We start from the raw sequence: 20695 nt of genomic DNA on the forward strand, positions 1-20695 counted from the left end.
CCGGCTGGGAGCAAGTCATTTTCAGTTCAGAGCCCTACCCTTTGGTCTCACCACAGCCCCCAGGGTGTTCACCAAGGTAATGGCAGTTGTATTCAGGTGTTTCCATACCTGGACGACTGGCTTTTCGCTGCGCCCAGCAAGCATCACCTGTGTCTGGCCCAAGATTACTTCATTTGGTTGGCAGATCTACTGGGAATTACAGTCAATGTTCAGAAATCCCATTTGCAACCAGTACAAGTTCTAGACTTCATTGGGGCAAGGCTAGACACTTTGCAGATGAAGGTATTCTTAACTCCAGACAGGATCTTACACCTCAGGTGCCACATAGCTCAGACAGTGAACTCCAAGTCTCCAAAAGCGAGCAAGGTTCTCTGGGCTCTGGGCTCCATGGCTGCCACCATATCGATTCTCCCTTGTGCGCGTCTTCACATGCGGGTTCTTCAATGGACTCTGGCAGTTCAATGGTCTTGGCTAAACCTACCCATGGAATTTCCGATCAAGATCAGTCATGTCTGCAGGACGTCTCTTCTTTGGTGGTTAGGTTCACCAGAGATATCAGAAGGACGCCCCTTCGCGTTATCTCCAGTCCAAGCCACAGTGACCATGGACACCTCCCAACTCGGGTGGAGGGGACACTGGGAAGAACAGTCCAAGGCACATGATGCCAGTCAGAGACCAAGTTGCACATAAATGTTCTAGAGATGAGGGCAGTGCTTTTAGCTTTGGAAGCCTTTCACACTGTCCTTCCTCTCAGATTGATTGCAATTCAGTCAGACAACATGTTGGTTGTCTGGTATATCAACAAGCAGGGGGGAACCAGATCCTACTCCCTATGTGGCGAGACCATGAGAGTGTGGGAATGGGCGATCTCCACCGGTCGGTTTCTGATAGCAACGCACATCCCTGGGTGCTCCAACATTTTAGCGGACAGATTGAGTCGGGCTATTCTGATGCCGTACGAGTGGTCTCTGAAACAGTCAGTAGCGGAGGAGATCTTTGTTGCATGTGGTGAGCCTTGCTGCGATCTCTTCGCATCTCCTCCCAACGCAAAGTGCAGCGAGTTCTTCGCTCTGATTCTCTCACCAGAGGAAGTCCCCAGAGACGCTCTAGTCCATGCTTAACCCCCCGGCTTCTGTATGCTTATCCACCATTGTCACTCATTCTGAAGTTTCTTCAGAAAGCTTGCCGACTGAGGTGCAAAGTGATCCTCATTGTCCCATTCTGGCCTCGTCAGGTTTGGTTCCCATTCCTTTGGTCTCATCTCTTAGCTCCCCCGTGGGTTCTGGATCGCTGCCCGGATCTAATCTCCCATCCGAGGGCACGTCCACCCGATTTGGGCAGCCTCAAGCTGATAGCCTCCTGGTTGCTCCAGTTCCGTTGATTGCCAGGACTCCCAGTCTTTCATCCCCGGTAAAATCCATTCTGATGGCTTCTCTTAAAGACTCCACTAGTAAACTTTATCGCAGTAAATGGAAGCGCTTTTCCATTTGGGCCTCATAGAGAAAACTAGATCCCTTTACAGCCCCTGTTCCAGCGGTGTTGGATTTCCTGTCTGGCATTTTTCAGCAAGGAGCTAGTTCCTCCACAGTGAAAGTACAATTGGTAGCCATTTCCAATTTTCACATTGGTGAAGACAACATTGCCTTAGCCTCCTCTCAGTTGTGTAAAGGCCTTTCTTAAAGGTACTTTTCTGTTATGTCCACCTGTCAAGGATTCAGGACCTCCTTGGGACCTTACCTTTGTTGTACAGCCATTGGTGGCATCTCCTTTCGAACCTGCAGCTTTGGTGGATTTGAAATTTTTGTCCTGGAAGACCGCTTTCCTAGTCGCCATTACATCTGCTAGGAGGGTTTCTGAGCTTCAAGCTCTGTCTGCCGTGCCTCCGTATTTGGTCTTCCCCAAGGATAGGGTCTCTCTCCGTACTAATCCTTCCTTCTTACCCAAAGTGGCATCTGACGCAAACATAAAGCAGTCCAATAATCTGCCCGTTTTCTTCCCTAACTTCCAAAATAAAGGTGAATACAAACTTCATTTGTTAGATGTTCATAGACAGCTTCATTTTTATCTTCATAGAACAAAGTCTTTCCGCAAGACTGACCAATTGTTTGTTTCCTTTTCGAAAGCATTTATGGGAAAAGCTATTTCTAAAGTTTCTTTGGCCAGATGGATCACTCTTTGTATTTCACATGCCTACAAAGCAAAAGGTTTATCTCCTCCTGGTATTGTTAAGGCTCACTCTACCAGGTCCATGGCGACTTTTGCTGCCTTTTGGTCTAGGGTGCCTTTGGACGACATTTGTGCAGCAGCGACCTGGGCCAATTCACACACCTTCATTTCCCATTACAAATTAGATCTGATTTCTAGGAGTAGAGCATCCTTTGGCTCTGCTGTGCTCAGGAATATCCTTCCATAAGGGCCTCCCAGGATTGCAGTAGCTGGGGACTCTGTCCCACAGGTTGCAGATAAAATTAAGTTAACTACTTCAGATAAAGAAGTTATGTACTCACCATAATGTTCCATCTGAATAGTTATACTTCATTTTTGTGCAACATTCCCTCCCTCCATCCCCCGGACCTTGTCCTGTCTTTTCAGGTTTGGTTCATTGGACTGAGTTGCTTATGTTTTTAGTTGCAGCAAACTTGATCTGAGGGAAGATAGGAGATGGTAGGGCATTATGGGTAAGGGGAGGAGCTCAGAGCTTGGAGCAGATGCTAGAAATAAAGTTGCCGGCTCGGATCCGATATGGATCCATATACCCGCAGGTTGCAGAAAAATGAAGTATAACTACTCAGATGGAACGTTATGGTGAGTACATAACTTCTTTTTTTCACATATGTGGGTTTATGTGTCATGTCCTTATTTAGTGTGAGAAAGTGTGTGGGTGCTGACAACCTGTTTGGAATTCAGTTTGCCCTTATGTGAGAGTCTTTCCTCCAATTTCATGGTATAACTACATCTCTCACTTAAAGTATTTGTTTGTTAAATGGGTAAATGGTTGTCCATAAACATGAAGCAATGGCTATATTGCCTCAGGATGCCCTTGTCTGTTAGGCTGGCCAGAGAGATGATGAGAAACTGCCCTTCTATGATATCAGTCTCTTACTGTATCTTTTGTTAGGGAAGGGAATGGGTTAATTTGATAGGACTGTGCTGGCAGCGCCTAGACTACAAGAGGGACCTATACTCTGTGTAGGCTATAGTTGATCAGTAAGGCAACGCTGTTCAATGCTCAAATGAGTTGCTCCTAGAGTAGCAGAAAAGCTTGGATGGGTTTCACTGACAGCTGTTCAGGGAAAAACTGAGCTTCTAGGCTTCGTGTCTGCATAGGGCACTGCTAGCTGCTGCTGCGTGAAGAGTCTTAAATACAAGCAAAGAGAAACATGTTTTAAGCTAATTATCAATCAGGAAAGCGCACAATAAACCATGCTGTATAACTTGTGATCAGGAGGCAGAGTAAAACTAGTCTCCCATGTGTACGTTCACTAACTGTCATTACAGCAGAAGTAAAGTGTAAATATTTCATGAGACAAGGCAGTATTTTTTCATTGTAATAGCTATACTTTATGTATTGACAAAGACAATGTGCTGTTATGTAAATCAGAACTGAGACACAATAAACTTTTTTGGGTAGAATGTCAGTCTTGAGAATACATTTTGTACTGGATTGTCCTATTAAGTTTCCTAAAATTCTTGTTAAGAACGGTCATTTGGGAACTGGCTTATGGCTTCATGTTCTTATACCAAAGGCAGTGTTTTAAAGGACTTTAGCTGTTTCAGTCTGGATGGCGCAGTGGTGCAGCGGTAGTGTTGTCTCCTCACAGCAAAAGGTTCTCCGGTTCGATTCTCGGCTGGGGTGCATTCTGTGTGGAGTCTGTATGTCCTCCCTGCGTTTGTGTGGGTTTCCTCCGGGTGCTCTGGTTTCCTCCCCCGTTTCAAAGACATGCATCAGGACCATTTCTCCCTGGGCCTCCGCTGAAAATTGGCTTTGTTCCAAGTCGGACTTTCCCGGTTAACAAATGTTAAATAAATAAATAAGTAAATAAATAAATAAATTGTACATGTCTCCCATTTAGGGGTATAGGATCTCTGACTGGGAGCCATGGTGAAACCAATGTCCAGAATATATCGGCAGTAAGTTGTCGTTACATTAGAAGTAATTAATTCATTAAAAAAATATTTTATCTCCATAATTTTTGTCATTTATAACATGTCATGATCAAATTCCATGGTTTGGAACTCCTAAAGGGGTGGAGACAAATTCAGCATTGAATTTCCCTGAATTCCCTAAGAGCAGAACAGTAGTCTTGGGTGCATTATGGAGATGACCACTCTACTTTTTTATGGTGATTGATTACTCAGTCAGAATGTTGCAGAATGGGTGATGATGTGTCAAGCATGTTAATAAATTTACCTGTTAACTATTTTTATCACACTCCTTTGGCTGCAGTGTCATTTGGTAACATAAACATCCATGCATATGTGTGTGCATTGTTTTGTTACAAAAATTGACATGCAGTGATTGTTGCCGTGAAATATTATATAAGAAATAAAAAACTACATTTATTAAAAAATATTTTTACAGATTTACATAAAAATGTGTTTTAATGTGCAAAGTATGTTAAAACAACAAATAAAAAAAATAAAATTGAACAAGCTGCAAATATAATATTAATAAGTTCTCAGTTTGGCAGTATCAGTGGCGCAACAGATAGTACGCTTGCCTTTGGTGTATAAGGCTGCAGGTTCTATTCCCAAACTCAGAAGATTGATTACTGACACTGTAGTGCAATAAAGGGGGCTGCTGCACTCTTGAGTATGTCTTCTTTCAGATGAGATGTTAAACCAAGGCCCCCTCTGTGGTTGAGAAACATGAGGCAATGGCTATATTGCCTCAGGATGCCCGTGTCTATTAGGCTGGCCAGAGAAATGATGGGAAACTGCCCTTCCATGGTAGCAGTCTCTTACTGTATATTTTATTAGGGAAAGGATCCCTAATCTCATGGCACCTATTGAAAAGAGTAGGGCCCTTAATTTTTATACAAAAAATAACTCTTGTTTGCAACATATTGACATACCTAAAAATATGTAAAAAAATGAGACCACAGTAAATCATTTCAAAACTTTTCCCACCTTAATTGTGAACTATAACCAGTACAATTCAGTTGAAAAACAAACAAATCTATTGGGGAGAAAAATATAAAAAATAAAAACACGTACAATAAGCTGGTTGCATAAATGTGTACATCCTTAAACTAATACTTTGTTTGAAGCACCTTTTGATTTAATTACAGCATTCAGTCTTCTTGGGTAGGAGTTTGTCAGCATGGCACATCTTGACTTGGCAATATCTGCCCACTCTTCCTTGCAAAAGCACTCCAAATCTGTCATATAGGTTCATAGGTAGGTACTAGGCTATCATCCCTAGGGCCTGTACAAGCCCAGCCAAAAAGGTACCCTGGCTTTTGCCACCCAAGAAAATTATTTTCCTGTGCCACTGTCGAGCAGAGCCACAGAAGTCATCCCCGGGGTGAATTTCCTATTTCCCATCCAATCAATAAGATTTTTCTTGAATAGTGCTAATGAGGAGCTTTCTTTGATATAGATAGGTAGTTTCTTCCAGAGTATGGGAAGTCTCTGGGACAGGAATCTATCCCTTCGGCATGTTCTGTTTATTGTGGTGACAAGGTTTAGGTGCCTAGAGCGTGTAGCTCGGGGGATTGGGATTTCATTAAGTGGAGCATGTCCAACAGCTCTGGGTTTGACATAGCTTTGTATGTTAGGCAGAGATCACCTCTGAGTAGGTGATATCCGACGGAGTAAAGCTGGAGTTTTTTGAGACTGTCTGCGTAGGGCATCTGTTTAAGGCTGGTAATCCTCTTTGTGAGTGTTTCCAGTTGTTGTAGATGTCTTGTGAGGTACATACCAAAAGGGGTGTTGTACTCTGTAATGGGTCTAATGAGTGATGAGTAGAGGGGAACAATGACCTCTTTTTTTCTGGATGAGAAACCTTTTGTGATGAGGTGTGCCACGTAGAAGGATTTCCTGACTACTGTGGCGATGTGATTATCAAAGGAGAGACTACTGTCCACCTGTGTCCCAAGGTCTCTTGTCACACTTTTGGTGTTAAGTATACTACTGCCTATGTTGTAGTTCATGGGTATAGAGTTTTTACCAAAGGGGATGACAATGCACCTTTTGGCATTTTGCTTGAGGCCATGGCTTTGACACCAGGCATCTGTCTCAGTGAGGCCCTTTTGTAGGATGTCCACATCATTAGGAGTTTCGATTATGGCTCCTAGTTTGCAGTCATCTGCAAACTTCATTAGCCAAAGACCTTTTGTGTTATCCTGTACTTCAGAGAAGTAGATACCAAACATGAGAGGACCCAGGACTGAACCCTGTGATACTCCACTTGTCACTGGTCTGAAGTTGGATTTGGAGTCTGCTACTTTCACAGTGTGGGTTCTGTCAGTAGGCAACCCATCTTGTGACATAGGGATTTATACCTAGTTTAGTGAGTTTTATCTATAATTCCAGAGTGGGGGATGGTGTTGAAAGCCTTGGCAAGATCTAGATAGGCTGTGTGAACCACCTTACCCTCATCTACGGCTTTGGTGACTGCTTCAAAGAAGTCTGTCATGTTTAGGAGACATGATCTGCCTTTTACAAACCCGAACTGGGTGGGGTCCAGAGTTTGGAGATTACCAATGTCTTTGTTTATAAGTTCCATGATGATACGTTCCATGGCCTTGCAGACCAGGCTCGTCAGGCCAATGGGGCAGTAGTTCCCGAGGTCCATGGTGGCTCCCCCCATGTGGAGTGGGATAACCATCACTATGCGCTATTCAGCGGGCACAAAGCCTGAGGTGAGACTATGATTGAACATGGTGCTTTGGTGGGGCGCCAGTTTGTTCTGTAGTTCGTGTAGAACGCAGCCTGGAATGTTGTCTGGTCCCATGGATGCTGTGTTCTTGGCTTTGGAGAGTGTGGTTTTTACCTGTGCAGCTGTGATTACAGGAACTTTGCATTCTTCCGGTATAGAGATGGGCTCTTTAGTGGGTGAGAGGGGGGTAAAGTTAGCACTGAACCCATCTGCCAGGATGTTGGCAATATCAGATGGGTCTGTATATTTAGTGCCATTGTGCTGTAACTCAGAGCAGATCTGAATATTGCCATTGAGATTCTTGACATAGCTATAGAATGCTTTGTGGTTGTCATTAGAATCAGTGGCGATTTTGTTTTCGTAACTAGCTTTGGAGGATTTTATGAGGGATCGTAGCTTCTTACTGAGGCTGACCAGGGAGCTCCTCCACTCATGGGATTTTACTCTCTTTTGCAACAGTTTCTTCCTTCTGTTGTACAGTTTGTTTATGGCAGGGGACCACCAGATTGGCTTCCTGTTTTTGGAGGATAGCGTCTTGGTTCTGTTTGGGATAGCATGATCCATGCACTCGTGTAAGTGCTTATAAAGTGCAATTGTGTAGGATTCAGTAGTAACTGTATTGTCCATCTGAATGGGTGTCATGAAGTTCACCACTTCTGTCTTAAGAAGCATGAAGTTGGCTTTAGAGAAATTTTTTACCGTGGTTTCCTTAATGGGGGTGGGGTCAGGATGTGGATATCTAGGGTGATTACCATATGGTCGGATCGGACCAATGAGGCGTTGACTTCAGGTGTGGATCACTGGTCACTCATGTTGGTAATGACTAGATCTAAGATATTGTTGCCCCTGATGGGGTGTGCATAAGTTGATCCAGGGCATTGGAGTTTATGAATTCCAGAAAACGTTGAGCAAAGGAGTTGGTACACGAGTAGTTTTCTCAGTTAATGGTGGGGTAGTTGAAATCACCCATTTTTAGGGTGTTTGGATTAACCCTAATATTTTCCATTACATCAAGAAAAGAGAGTGGGAATTCTGGGGCATGGTGGGGGATCTGTAGCAAGCTACAATTTGGATTGCAGTTTTGCCCAGAGTTAGTTGCACTTGGATAACCTTGGATGCATTATGCTGAGCAACTAGCCTGGAGGTGTAGATATCCTTAATGAATATGGACACACCTCCTCCTTTGGTGTTCCGGTCCAGGTTACATGGCCAAAAAGTGTGGTATGAGTTATAGCCTGGTAGTGCAGGGGTGCTGTCTGGAGCCTTGAACCAGGTCTCAGTCACTGCACAGATATTGATGTTCTCCATTTTAAGGAGTGCCTTGAGTGAGTGCATTTTGAGATTTAGACTTCTAGCATTTAGTAGCATCACCCTCAGTTTTTGCTTGCCTGTTTCTGCTACAGTGGTGAATTTGTCATTTGAACCTTGCCTAAAAAAGGCACTATAGGGGCGGCAAGAACCTTAGCCAGTATCCGAAATCCCAGGGGTGACAGGTGCAGGCCATCTCTGGCAAAGCATCGTGGTCTATCGACCATGTCATCCCAGGAAGACAGGTACTGGATCCCTTTAGAAAGACACCAGAAGCTTAGCCAGTTGTTGAAGTCAATCATTTTGTCCTTGTACTGTGGTATCATTCTGGGTGATGGCAGAATACTACTCAGGGCTAGGGTCATACCTGCCTGGGCTACAAGATCGGAGAGCTCTTCCATGTCTCTTTTCATGTAGTCCAAGGAGGTACGTCTTGGGTCGTTCACACCAACATGGACAATGACAGAGTCATATTTGTACTTGCTGTGGAGTGACCTGAGTGCATGGCTTATGTGGCGGATCCTGGCACCCAACAGGCAGCTGACAGTAACCTTCTCCTCGTTTAGCCTGGTGAGTGGGACATCAGTGTACCTGACTATAGAGTCACCTATGACTAGTGTGTTGAGTACGTTGTTTTGCCTTATTGGCTGTGGTTGAGTGGCACATTGAGTCTGCGGGTTATGTGTCATTTGGGTTGTGTTGGGGGGTGGAGGTTGCTTGCATTTCTGCTTTGGAGGTCTCTGTTGGTTGAGCAGATTATTATTGAGAGCCTCCACGAATGTTTTTGTGTTTCTATGTGTGGATTTTCGTGGTGTAGATTTAGTGAGACTATGTGATGAGTGTGGTGTGGTGCAAGTTTTTACCTTCTCCTCTTGACTGTCAAGTTCAGTCTTGGTTGGAGAGAGCTTTACCTCCAGTTTGGCTAGATAAGTGCATCTCTCACAGGTTGTAGTGTTGGGTGGTAGGAGGAGAGGGTTGTCTGTGTACATGAGGCAATTTCTACATTGCCCCAAGATGCCCAGATTCATCAGATAGACAGGAGAGAACACTGGGAGCTGACCCTTGGACATGGCTGAATAAAAAACTGTTTTCCTCTAGATAAGTGAGAAAAGTGAGTAAGCTGTTTTTCTCTAAGTAGGTGAGGATAGTTAAGTACCAAAACAGTTTTCCTCTAGATAATGCGGAAGGTTGAGTGCTGTAGTAATTAATAGCTTATTTAGTGCTTACAACAAATTCTGAACAAGTGCTGATCACGAATAAGCACATTGAAGTGCTAAAATTAAGAATCTGTATCTGGACTAAACTAGTTACAGGAAAGGGGGGAACAAGTGCAAATGCGGGCTTTTAAATTAGAAAGTTGAGAGAGATGGAAAAACTGCCCAAATGGCCAATAACTACAATTTTTGGGCCAGAACCACTCCTTATGTGGTAGATAGGTTACCTAGTGCTTACCACTCCCACTGATGAGCTAGAAGGCTTCCCTCCAACACAGAAAGCCTGGGAGGCTCAGAAGCTTACATACAGTCCTGGATACAGCAAATCTGAATCTGGACTATACTAGTTATAGTAAAGGTAGGAAACAGGCTTTTATTTATATATATATATATGTGTGTATATATATATATATATATATATATATATATATATATGTATACAGAAAAGTAGCTAAAACAGCAGTAAAAACAATTCAAATGCAGTGCAAGCTAGCACACTTGAGTATATAGCAATGTTAGACCAGACAGTTTAAAAAATGCAATTAAATTAAAAATGACTAGTGCAGAAGGAGTCTATTAGGTAGAATGAGGTAAAGAGATGGGACTGGGGTGAGTGTCCCAGATCAAATCTACAGTGGGGGCGGCAACTGCAAAAGCCTCCAAATTTAAACAACAAGACAGGAATAGGGAGGGTAGGAAAAAAAAAACACCTTCATCAGAGATCTGAAAAACTATACAGTGAAGCAAAAATAACAGTGCACAACTCTGGTCAGCCAGCAATGATATAAAATTAGCAATGATATGCAGGCTGTTACTAACAGGGTCTAATTTTATGCAAGTAATCCTTGAGATAGTCAGATAACACACAGGATGTAAAACCAGTTATACCAACTTATGACACAGAGAAATAGGGGGAGGTGGGGAAAACACCTTCAGCAGAAATCTGAAAAACTATACAGTGAAGCAAAAATAACAGTGCACAACTCTGAAGTTAGCCAGCAACGATATAAAATTAGTCAAGCAACAATTAACAGTATACAACTCTGAAGTGCCAGAAAAATATACGTAGCTCTGTTTATTTCCAGATAGTTTGAAGAGCACTCTGTCAGGACACAGGAAGGCTCCAGCAATATTGCGAGGACATCTCTTGTGCACAGCCCTCTTCAGGTCACCCAACAGATTTTCTATAGGATTTAGGTCTGAGCTCTGGCTGGGCCATTCCAAAACTTTAATTTTCTTCTGGTGAAGCCATTCTTTTGTTGATTTGGATGGGAGGGTGGCTTAATGGCTAAGGTGTTTGCCTTACAAACACAAGGTGTAGGGTTTGAGTCTCACAAGGGATAATTGGCTCGGCTTAAAATGTCTCGTAAGGGCAGTTAGCTTAGTACTAAACTATGATCTATGAACTATAAACTATGCTTGGGGTCATTGTCCTGCTGCAATGTGAAATTCCTCTTCATTTTCAGCTTTCTAGCACATGCCTGAAGGTTTTGGGCCAAAAGTGACTGGTATTTGGAACTGTTCATAATTCCTCCACCTTGACTAAAGCCACAGTTCCAGCTGAAGAAAAGCAACCCCAAAGCATGATAATGCCACCACCATACTTCACTGTGGGGATGGTGTTCTTTTTGTGATGCAAAGTGTTGTTTTTGCTCCACACATACCTTTTGGAATTGTGGGCAAAAAGTTCAACTTCGGTCTCATTAGACCATAACACATTTTCCCACATGCTTTTGGGAGACTTGATGTATTGTTTTGCAAATTTTTGCCTGCTCTGGATGTTTTTCGGTGCACGAAAAGGCTTCCGTCTTGCAACTCTGTCCCATAGTCCAGACATATGGAGAATACAGGAGATTGTTGTCACATGCACTACACAACGAGTACTTACCAGAAATTCATACAGCTCCTTCAGTGTTACTGTAGGTCTCTTGGCAGGCTCCCTAACCAGTTTTCATCTTGTCTTTTCATCAATTTTGGAGGGACGTCCAGTTCTTTGCAACATCACTGTTGTCCCGTATTTTCTCCACTTTTTGATGACTGTCTTCACTGTGTTCCATGGTATATCCAATGCTTGGAATTTTTTTTTGTAACAAAAAGAAAGAATAAGGTAGTGGTGAACTTGGTGTAGAGATAATTATAAATCCAAACAAAAAAACTCAGGTCAAGAAATGTCAGAACTTAATTTAATAAAACAATAAAATGAACAAGCAAAGCTTTCGGGCTTAGCCCTTCTTCAGTACAACATACAAAAACAACTCTGGTTCACTTATATAGTTGTATGGAATCACATGACAGTCATATCATGTGTTATTTTAATATAGTGAAAATGTTTAAAACACATTAAAACATACCTATTTATATTGCATTTGGTTCTTAATTAATGCTGGTTTTAAACTAATAGCAGCATTAATCCCTGGATATTTATCTGTGGCAAGCCTAATTATTCATTCATATTCCTTTGTTTCAACGATATTATGTATGTTACCCCCTCTTAAATTTGTACTAATTACATCTATAACCCTAAATTTAAACTCGAGTTATACCAAAATCTAACAAATGCTTAGCTAATGCATTCATGCAGACTTGTCTACGCATATCTGAACGATGCTCTACAATTCGATCTTTTAGCCTTCTAGTGGATTTACCTACATATAAGGCATTACATTTATTACAGGTGGCAGGGTATACTATATTCTCAGTATTGCAAGTTGCAAATGAGTTAAAGTTATATTTTTGTGAAGTTTTCGGATGAACAAAGATGTTGTCAGTAATAATATAGGGGCAACAAACACAATTATAACATGGAAACGTGCTCTTCCTTTTATTCATTGCATTATTATTATTTCTCATTTCTTTATAACATAGTCTTTGTTTTAAACTCGTACTATTCCTATATGCAAACTTTGGTTCATCACCAATAATCTTCTCTATACCTGGCATCACCTTCAAAATATGTTAATTTCTCGCTATTATTTCTTTCACACCTGACGTTCTTTTATTATACGTTGTTACATATCAAAATTCCTCTTGCATTTTACATAACTGATCATGATCTACCAGATCATGTTCATTCTTTCCAAAGTATGGCTTAGATTAATCAGATCTATGTGAAATTGCATCAAGCATATTTCTTTCCAGTATACTTTGATCATACCCCTTCTCTTTAAATTCTTCAGCCATTTCATTCATCTGATATAAGAACTTCTCTTCGTTTGTGTTTAATCTACTTACTCTTAACATCTAACTCTTAACTACTCCATTAAACACATACGGTGCATGCATACTGTTCTTGTGTACATAACACTTTTCTTATATATAGTAGTAGATAAACACTGTTTATTCCTATCAATTTTCACATCAATAAGTTCTATTGATTGTTTAGAACAGTTAATCTTAAACTGTTAAAAAGTCAGTTGTAATGTTAAGGTATTCTACAAATTGCCCTAGCTGATCATCAGAACCCTGCCATACAAGGAACACATCATCAACAAAACGAATATAAAAAGAGGCTTTGTCATAGGAAGAGGAAGTACTACTATAAATTAAATCTTTTTCCCAGATACTAAGTACCAAATTAGCATAACGGTTAGCTGTAGATGTTCCCATTGCCACACCTGATTTTTGTAAATACAATTGATTATTAAACAAAAATAAATTATTCGTCAAAACCGTTTCTAATAATTGGCAGATATTCCCTGTATTTCTATTAGAGAGGTCAGTTTCAGAACATAAAAATCTTCTTATAGCTTCCAAGCCATACTCATTAGGTATAACTGTAAATAAAGAGTCAGTATGTAATGTCACCATATATAATTCTTCTTGAATGCATTTCTCAGACCAGTTATGTCAATTTAGTAAAACAAATCTGCATATATATATATATATATATATATATATATATATATATATATATATATATACACACACACACACACACACACACACACACACACACACACACACACACACCTATCTTTACTAAATTACCTAAACCTTTACTTTTCTGTTTATTTAAAGCCATCCCTTTCACCTCTAGACACTCATTTGTGCAAATTATTACTTTTTTATCCAATTTTCTTTGCAATTGTTATTCTGTCACCTGCATATGTTGATAGGTCTAGAATTCTTAACCCTTCAGGTGTTAGATACCTCACCTTCTTCATTTTTTAATTTATTTTATATGCTATCATATTCATAACTAATGCAAAAAGTATGCAACTCAGTGGACATCCCTATTTTACACCACTCTTCATATGCACCTCTTTGCTTAACCAGCCATTTGCAAGTATTTTTTTTATTGTTATTGTATGCTAACATACATAATTTACTAACTTTATAATTTATATTCTTTGATTATTACCCATAAGATTTCATGCCCAGTAATATCAAATGTGTCTTCTTTTCTATTCATAACTTTATCCACAATTTTTCTATCTTTCATTAATAATTCTTGACAACCCTTCCCCTTTATACTGTATATACTATCTTGCATAATATTTTCCATTTTTAGTTTCAAATCTCTTTTCTACTATTTTCATAAACTTATAACTGTATATTCAATATTATCGGTCTCCAATTTTTAACTGTCTTCCTTCTTCCATGTGAATTTAAGTATTCCACTACATAATTCTTTGTACATAAAATCGTTGTTTAATAATTCATTCAAAATCTTTAAAAATATTTATTTTTTGACAAATCCCTTTAGTTTTTATGCATTTCATACCCCATTCCATCTGTTCTTGCAACCAAATCTATATATTTACTTGTCCTAATACTTTATCTATTTTATGCAAAGGAATCTCCTTCTCCTTATTCTCTTTTTCTGTTACTTTTCTACTTTTCATGTTTTTTTGCTACCTTCTTTTTTTTTCTTTAAACATCTCATGTGCATATTGTACTATACATACCTCTCAACCTGGAAACATCAAAAGTCTGGACAAGGCCCATGGAAAATAGGTACAAATCTGTACACTGATTAACATCTAATTTGCATACATAATTACGTAACCCACCCACTCCAATGGAATTGTGGGATATCAACTTTCAAATGCAAACTGAAGAACAGACAAATTAAATATGGCACCAGAGTCCCCCTGTAGCCATTCCAATGTCCAATTACCTGGTGATTTTGCCCCATTTACCATAAACACGAATGTGTGCATACTGCTTTACTTCTACAATGATTATTTGGATTTTATTTTGACATCTGCTAAACAAAGCAATACTGTCTCAATGAAAATAGACTTGGCATTAAAACGTCTCTGCTCTTGAAACTCACATTCATTGAAATAGCATTGAAACCCACACAACATCCAAAGAAAATGCATCTGGCCAGTGGTGGATAAAGATTACCTTTGGGCTGTTTTCATATCATTGGCCCCTTGCATACAAAACAAGAAACATACAGAGCTGGCCTTAGGCATAGGCCAACTAGGCAGTTGCCTAGGGTGCCGCTCTAACAGGGGCGCTTTTCCAGTATTTATTTGGTGTAGGTAGACCAAGATGGGGGCACTGGGTGGTGTGGTGGGGGCGCCTTGGAGCCATTTGCCTAGGGCACCGGTTGACCTAAGGCCGCTCCTGGAAACATATATGTGTTCTTTTCTTTGATACACCATCCTGACTTTATTAAGTTATATTCCTTTTATAATACAACACACTTGTTAGAATGCATTTTAAATTTGTTTGAACATTTTTCCAGTAGGCTGTACTGTAGGCAATTAAACAAAATGTATGAACCAATAATGACAAAATTGCCCAATTCAGAACATTTCCATCATAAAAGTCTACTTCTACACCCACACTATAAATAGAATGACCGTACTGTAAGCCATAGGCATCTTGCACAGCTTCTCACACTTATTTTCAAGTTCAATTTTTTTTTGGTTGGGGGGGGGGGGCAAATGATCAAAAACCATGGACACATTTTCTACATTGCTTGTATAATTTTGGAAAGTTGCTAGAATAAAATGTTTTTACTACCATGCATGTCACTGGCAAGTCTTGAACCCAGGACCCTATGTACTACAGTCAGAGCAACATACCACTATGCCATATCAGCAGTTTCCTAAAAAATAGGAAAACTGAAACTTAATGGATGTCATTTAGTGAATTCAGTTCTCACTTCTCACCATAGCTCTGAACCTCTTAGCACAAAAAACCTGGACAAACAAAGCCAATATTTGGGGAATACAAATTCAGTTTTCACTTCTCACCATAGATCTCAACCCTTAGAACAAAAAACCTGGACAAAGTTCACAAGTGGTGGTGGCTAGGGACTTACCAGCGACACATTTTAATCATTGCTTGTATAATTTTGGAAAGTTGCTAGAATAAAATGTTGTGTTACCACGATGCATTTCACTGGCAAGTCTTGAACCCTGGACCCTATGCACTACAGTCAGAGTAACATACCACTATGCCAAATCAGCAGTTTCCTAAAAAATAGGAAGACTGAAACTTAATGGCTATCATTTAGTGAATTCAGTTTTTACTTCTCACCATAGCTCTCAACCTCTTAGCACAAAAAAACCTGGACAAAGCCAGTATGGGGGAATACAAATTCAGTTCTCACTGACCATAGCTCTCAATTCTTAACACAACAAACCTGGACAAACAAGAAAGCCAATAATGGGGGAATACAAATTGTGTTCTCACTTCCCACCATAGCTCTTCTCAACTCTTAGCACAGCAAATGTGGACAAAGCTCAGAAATGGTGGTGGCTAGGGACTTTAAGCTCGGTACAGGGTTTGAGCCTGAAATACCAGGTGTATTAGATGGGGACATTTACACACACACACACACACACTGAATTGGTTAATCTAAACCTGCCAAATGCAATGAACAGCAGTGGCTGTTCAATGATTCCTGGCCGCTGTTCCACATGAAATGCGCATTTGTAATTCCCTGGCTGCTGAGTGCTTACTTAATTTCCTGTTCAAAAGGCATTTGTAATCCAATGTTTGAAATGCATTTATAATCCAAAATGACAAAACGAGCGAGATTCCCGCATTTAAACCACAAACGGAGTGCTGCTGTTAACTTAATAAATCAAACCGTGAATGATTTCCTGCTCACATTGACCAGCCGGAAATGAGGACTTGAGCTCAATTCTGACTGGCTGGTAGCACTGACAGAGCTAATGTCATCGCACACATGATGACGTCAGCACCGACAGCTCGGTATTTGAAAAATAAAAAAAAAATGAAAATAATCGGCAATGAAGGGGTGCCACTTGGGAATCGTGACACCCCTTTATTTGGACCCCAAAACTTGATAAAAAACGAGTAATTCAGTATGGTTGAGATTTATGGTACTATACTATTCATAATAGTTTCTCAAGTTCCTTGTATTTGTCCTTTTACATTTTTTATTACTCTCATTATACTACCATCTTTTATACTGATCTGCTAAAGTAACTCGACACTTTTTCTCTTTTTTCTTTGTAAAAAATATTTGCTTAAATAACATTTCTTGTATTTTTCTTGATTTCTTTAATGTAATTCTTTTTCCATGTCAAAGTACTTGCTGTCATTATTATATTCTAAATCTTCCAATGCATCAATGTTCTTCTTTTCTTACATCATATTGCTACTATAAAAATTTTTTTTTATATTTTTCCTTAAATGTCATCCACCATCATACCCCTCAACTGTAGATTTTCTCAGAATGTCCAGATTTTTGCCTCATATTTTTGGCCCGTTTCTTATAAAGTTGTGCTTTCTGGCAAATCTGTGGGAAATTATTGAGGATTAGAGTCAGAAAATAATGGCAGAAATTTGAGTTACTTCAGAAATTTAGACTAGCAGCACTTTGGTCAATAATTCAAACATGCTGTATACAAGTAAAGGGAGATGTTGTCATAGGGTTTGAATGTCAGAAATTTCATGACATTATCTAAGAGTAATAGTAGAATTGGATTATGAACCATTCCATAGCATATTAAAATGTAATACTGTATGCAGTGTATGCTGCCACTGCTGGTCACATATATATCTATTTTCTTGCCTGGGTTTTATTTAAATGAATATATATATATATATATATATATATATATATATATATATATATATATATATGTGTGTGTGTGTGTGTGTGTGTGTGTGTGTGTGTGTGTGTGTATGAAACCTGCACGTATAAGACAAAACCTCTCTGATGAGAACTTCTGATAATCTTGATGTCTCTAGTCAGATGACTAAAGATTGTTAGTTAAGCAACAGGTGCTGAGCTTCCATAGTAACAGGACAGGAAATGGATTGGATAGCCATGTCCTTTTACTGTGTTAGAGGAGATGAGGTGAGAAGTCATGCTAGTAAGTAACATGACCTTTTATTTCTGGTTCTGGTTCTCATTCATTTTAATGAACATTTGTTGATTAATTGTTTGGCTAGCATGGCTGCTCTCCTAATCAGATATCACCCTGCAGGTGTCCTTGTCCTAAAGATGTTAGAATATTTTATTTTTGTTTTGTTTGTATGTTTTGAAGTCAGCTTTCTATTGATCTTAAAATGATAAAAAGAAATATTAAATCCCTACTTGGTACCCAAACTAGTGAAATGTCACTGTGATACAGTGTCTTCTTAAACTCTTTTAAGGGGGTAAATGTGGGATACATTTCCTTGTATCTTTACAAAGAAATATGCATCTTTGCACCAAATTTGGAAAATAAGTTTTACTGCATATCACAGATTATATGGTGCTGACTACCAAAGCAAGTATTCTGAAAGTTTGTCTCAGAAATAATAAATGCCAGTGATAAGAGTTTGAGTTTCATTTGTTGACCATAATTGTAAAGATATTCAATATTTTCACCACTTTTGTAAAATGCTCTATATGTGAATTCACCTTTTAAACAACTGTCACATAGCTTTAGATGCTTCCTCACATCATACTAGCTTGAAAGGGTTGTTAGCGAAAAATCTCTCAACTCCTGGATTAATCCAGTGCTTGCTGTGTAGGGCCATCATTTAATCTATATTCGGTGCGCATTTAAACTTGCCACTTTCTTGGCTAGTCTACATTTTTTCTGCTTGTAGTCTTTGCCTTTGCTTTTGTTCTTGATAACTGGGTTGTACCTGAAAAGGGTTGGCAAAAACCAGCCAACATATACAGGCATCATGTAACTACACAAACCTTTCTGCAAATTACAAGTAATCTTAAACCTTTATCCAAAAAGATTCCCCCGACCATTCTGCTGACAAATATTTTGGAGAGCAAGTTCCAAAAAAATGTTTACAGTATTAGTAATATTTGTCTAATAACAGAATGTGATAGCTGATAGATTTGAGTTCATTTTTTTAATTAATATTTATCTCATAACAATGTTTGATAGCTGATAGATTTGAGTTCACTTTTTTAATTTATGTTCTTGCAGTGTTTTATTTAATTGTGGGAAATAATGCATAAAAATGAGATATTTAAAAAGTAAGTTAAATCAAGCAAATAATGCAACATTGTCCTGTTTTTTATGTTGTTAAAATAACTTGTTAGTTTAAGCTACTGCCTTTATTTACTAGGTGTTTGTTGAAACATTGGATAAATGCTTTGAGAATGTCTGTGAACTGGATCTAATATTTCATATGGATAAGGTAAGGTTGTTTAAAATGTGCTTTCTTACTTTTTCCTGTGCTGGCACAAGTTATACTGCTATTTTTATGAAACTGAATGTCTTGTAATGCAGTACAAATTAATGTCACTTCACCATATCTTAAAAATGGATTGCTTATGCCTGGGTAAACAAAACATGGTATCATTGCATTAAAGGAGAATTTCATTTGAAAGGTCATTTTGAAAATTAGCTATTAAAGCATTGAAAGTTATAGCACCTAAATTAATGTTATCAAAATGTATGTTAATGGAAGCATTGCTTGAGATTCAGAATCTGTTATGGAGATCCATTTGACATTAACTCACTGCAAATCTTATGCAGAAATCCTGTAGTCAGAAGACCTGTGAGTGCTTTGTAAGAGATATGACAGGCCTTACTGCACATTAAAATGGGAATTAATAATATGTTTCATGCTAACCTTCTTTGAAACTTAGCAAATTACCCATTTTTTAATATATATTTGGGTCTGGTTATTGTCCCACACTTCTACCTCCAAACCATAGTTCCCGGCTAAATAGGGACAATCTCAATAGAATCGGAGATAAATCTAGAAAAAAATCAGGAGAGACTTTTTAAATATTAGTACTGTTAACTTAAGATGTTAACAGAACAAGATTATGTGAATTAATATACACTTTCTGAAGGAAAAGAAGTGTATAACTCTAAAGATTGTCATTCTTTATTAAGTGTAACTCTATACCATGTTTCCAAAAATCATCAGTTTTAGGAGGGTTAAGAGGGACAAAGCTAAAATTTGTATCAAAATTGGGGACAATTGAGAGGTATGCTCCAAACAAAAAGGTTAAAAATATCAAATGGACAAACCATTCAATAAAAACTGAAAGAAAGACCCATCCAAAATAGAGTCTTCACTGTGAAATACCTTATACCTGGAGTAGTGTATATATACAGTGATCCCAAAAGGACATACCAGTGTTTCAACCACATGGCTTCTGAATGTCTATGACTTTTCACTTTATGGGTACATTCAGACCAGTAAAGCCAAAACTTAAAAAAAGAAAAAAAAAATCTGGTATGTATTTAATAACAGTTGATCATTTCAGTATAGTTAAAGGTATATACTAGGACTTTGGCTATGCATTGCATTTAAAACAAAGACTTTAAGTGTTTGCACTGCTTGGTACATAAACTCAGCATTTTCTTGTTTATCTGCTTGTTTAATGGACACGTAAGCATTTTGATTTCTGAAGAAATGGACTACAAGTCTGTAGTTGGGTACACAATTAAGAAATTGGGTTTGAATAGATGAAACATTTCTGAATGCACATTTTAAGTAGTTTATATAAGGATACAGAAATATTTCAAAGTAAAAAAGCTAATGAAAGTTTGTATATAAATGTAAGAATTAATGGAGAGATATGTGGCCAGATATCACCTTGTCTGTTAGAGTTTGATGATGATGAAAATTCTTTAAACATACTGAGCTCCTCTTATGTAACATGTTCTTTTAAACAATCACAGACAGCACTGCTATATATGTTTATAATTTGTATTTTATTGATAAATGTATACAGCAGACATTTTCAGTGATTGTTTAAAATTACAAACTGCATGTTAGAGCAGCACTGTAGCTTGCTTTTAATTAAGCTTTGTGGACTACTTTGCATTAGCCTACAGACCAAATTCACTAACAAATGAAATTAAATACAGTCACCTCTGTATGA

The 20695-nt window shown here is 38.8% G+C and overlaps 1 protein-coding gene across 3 annotated transcripts in view; it reads left to right on the forward strand.

The window, feature by feature from the left end:
* Positions 1-20695, forward strand: part of LOC122807224 (AP-3 complex subunit sigma-2) — a 1165940-nt gene that overhangs the window by 967207 nt on the left and 178038 nt on the right. For 2 of the 3 annotated variants that reach the window (XM_044078299.1, XM_044078297.1), the window contains one exon: positions 18919-18990. The exons of the other annotated variant lie outside the window; for it this stretch is intronic. In XM_044078299.1, the coding sequence (XP_043934234.1) occupies positions 18919-18990 (72 nt within the window). The remainder of the gene's footprint in view (positions 1-18918; positions 18991-20695) is intronic. 3 annotated transcript variants of the gene reach the window in all.

This window comes from Protopterus annectens, chromosome 7.part0, assembly GCF_019279795.1.
Source record: "Protopterus annectens isolate FY-2018-M chromosome 7.part0, PAN1.0, whole genome shotgun sequence".
Taxonomy (NCBI): Eukaryota; Metazoa; Chordata; order Ceratodontiformes; family Protopteridae; genus Protopterus; species Protopterus annectens.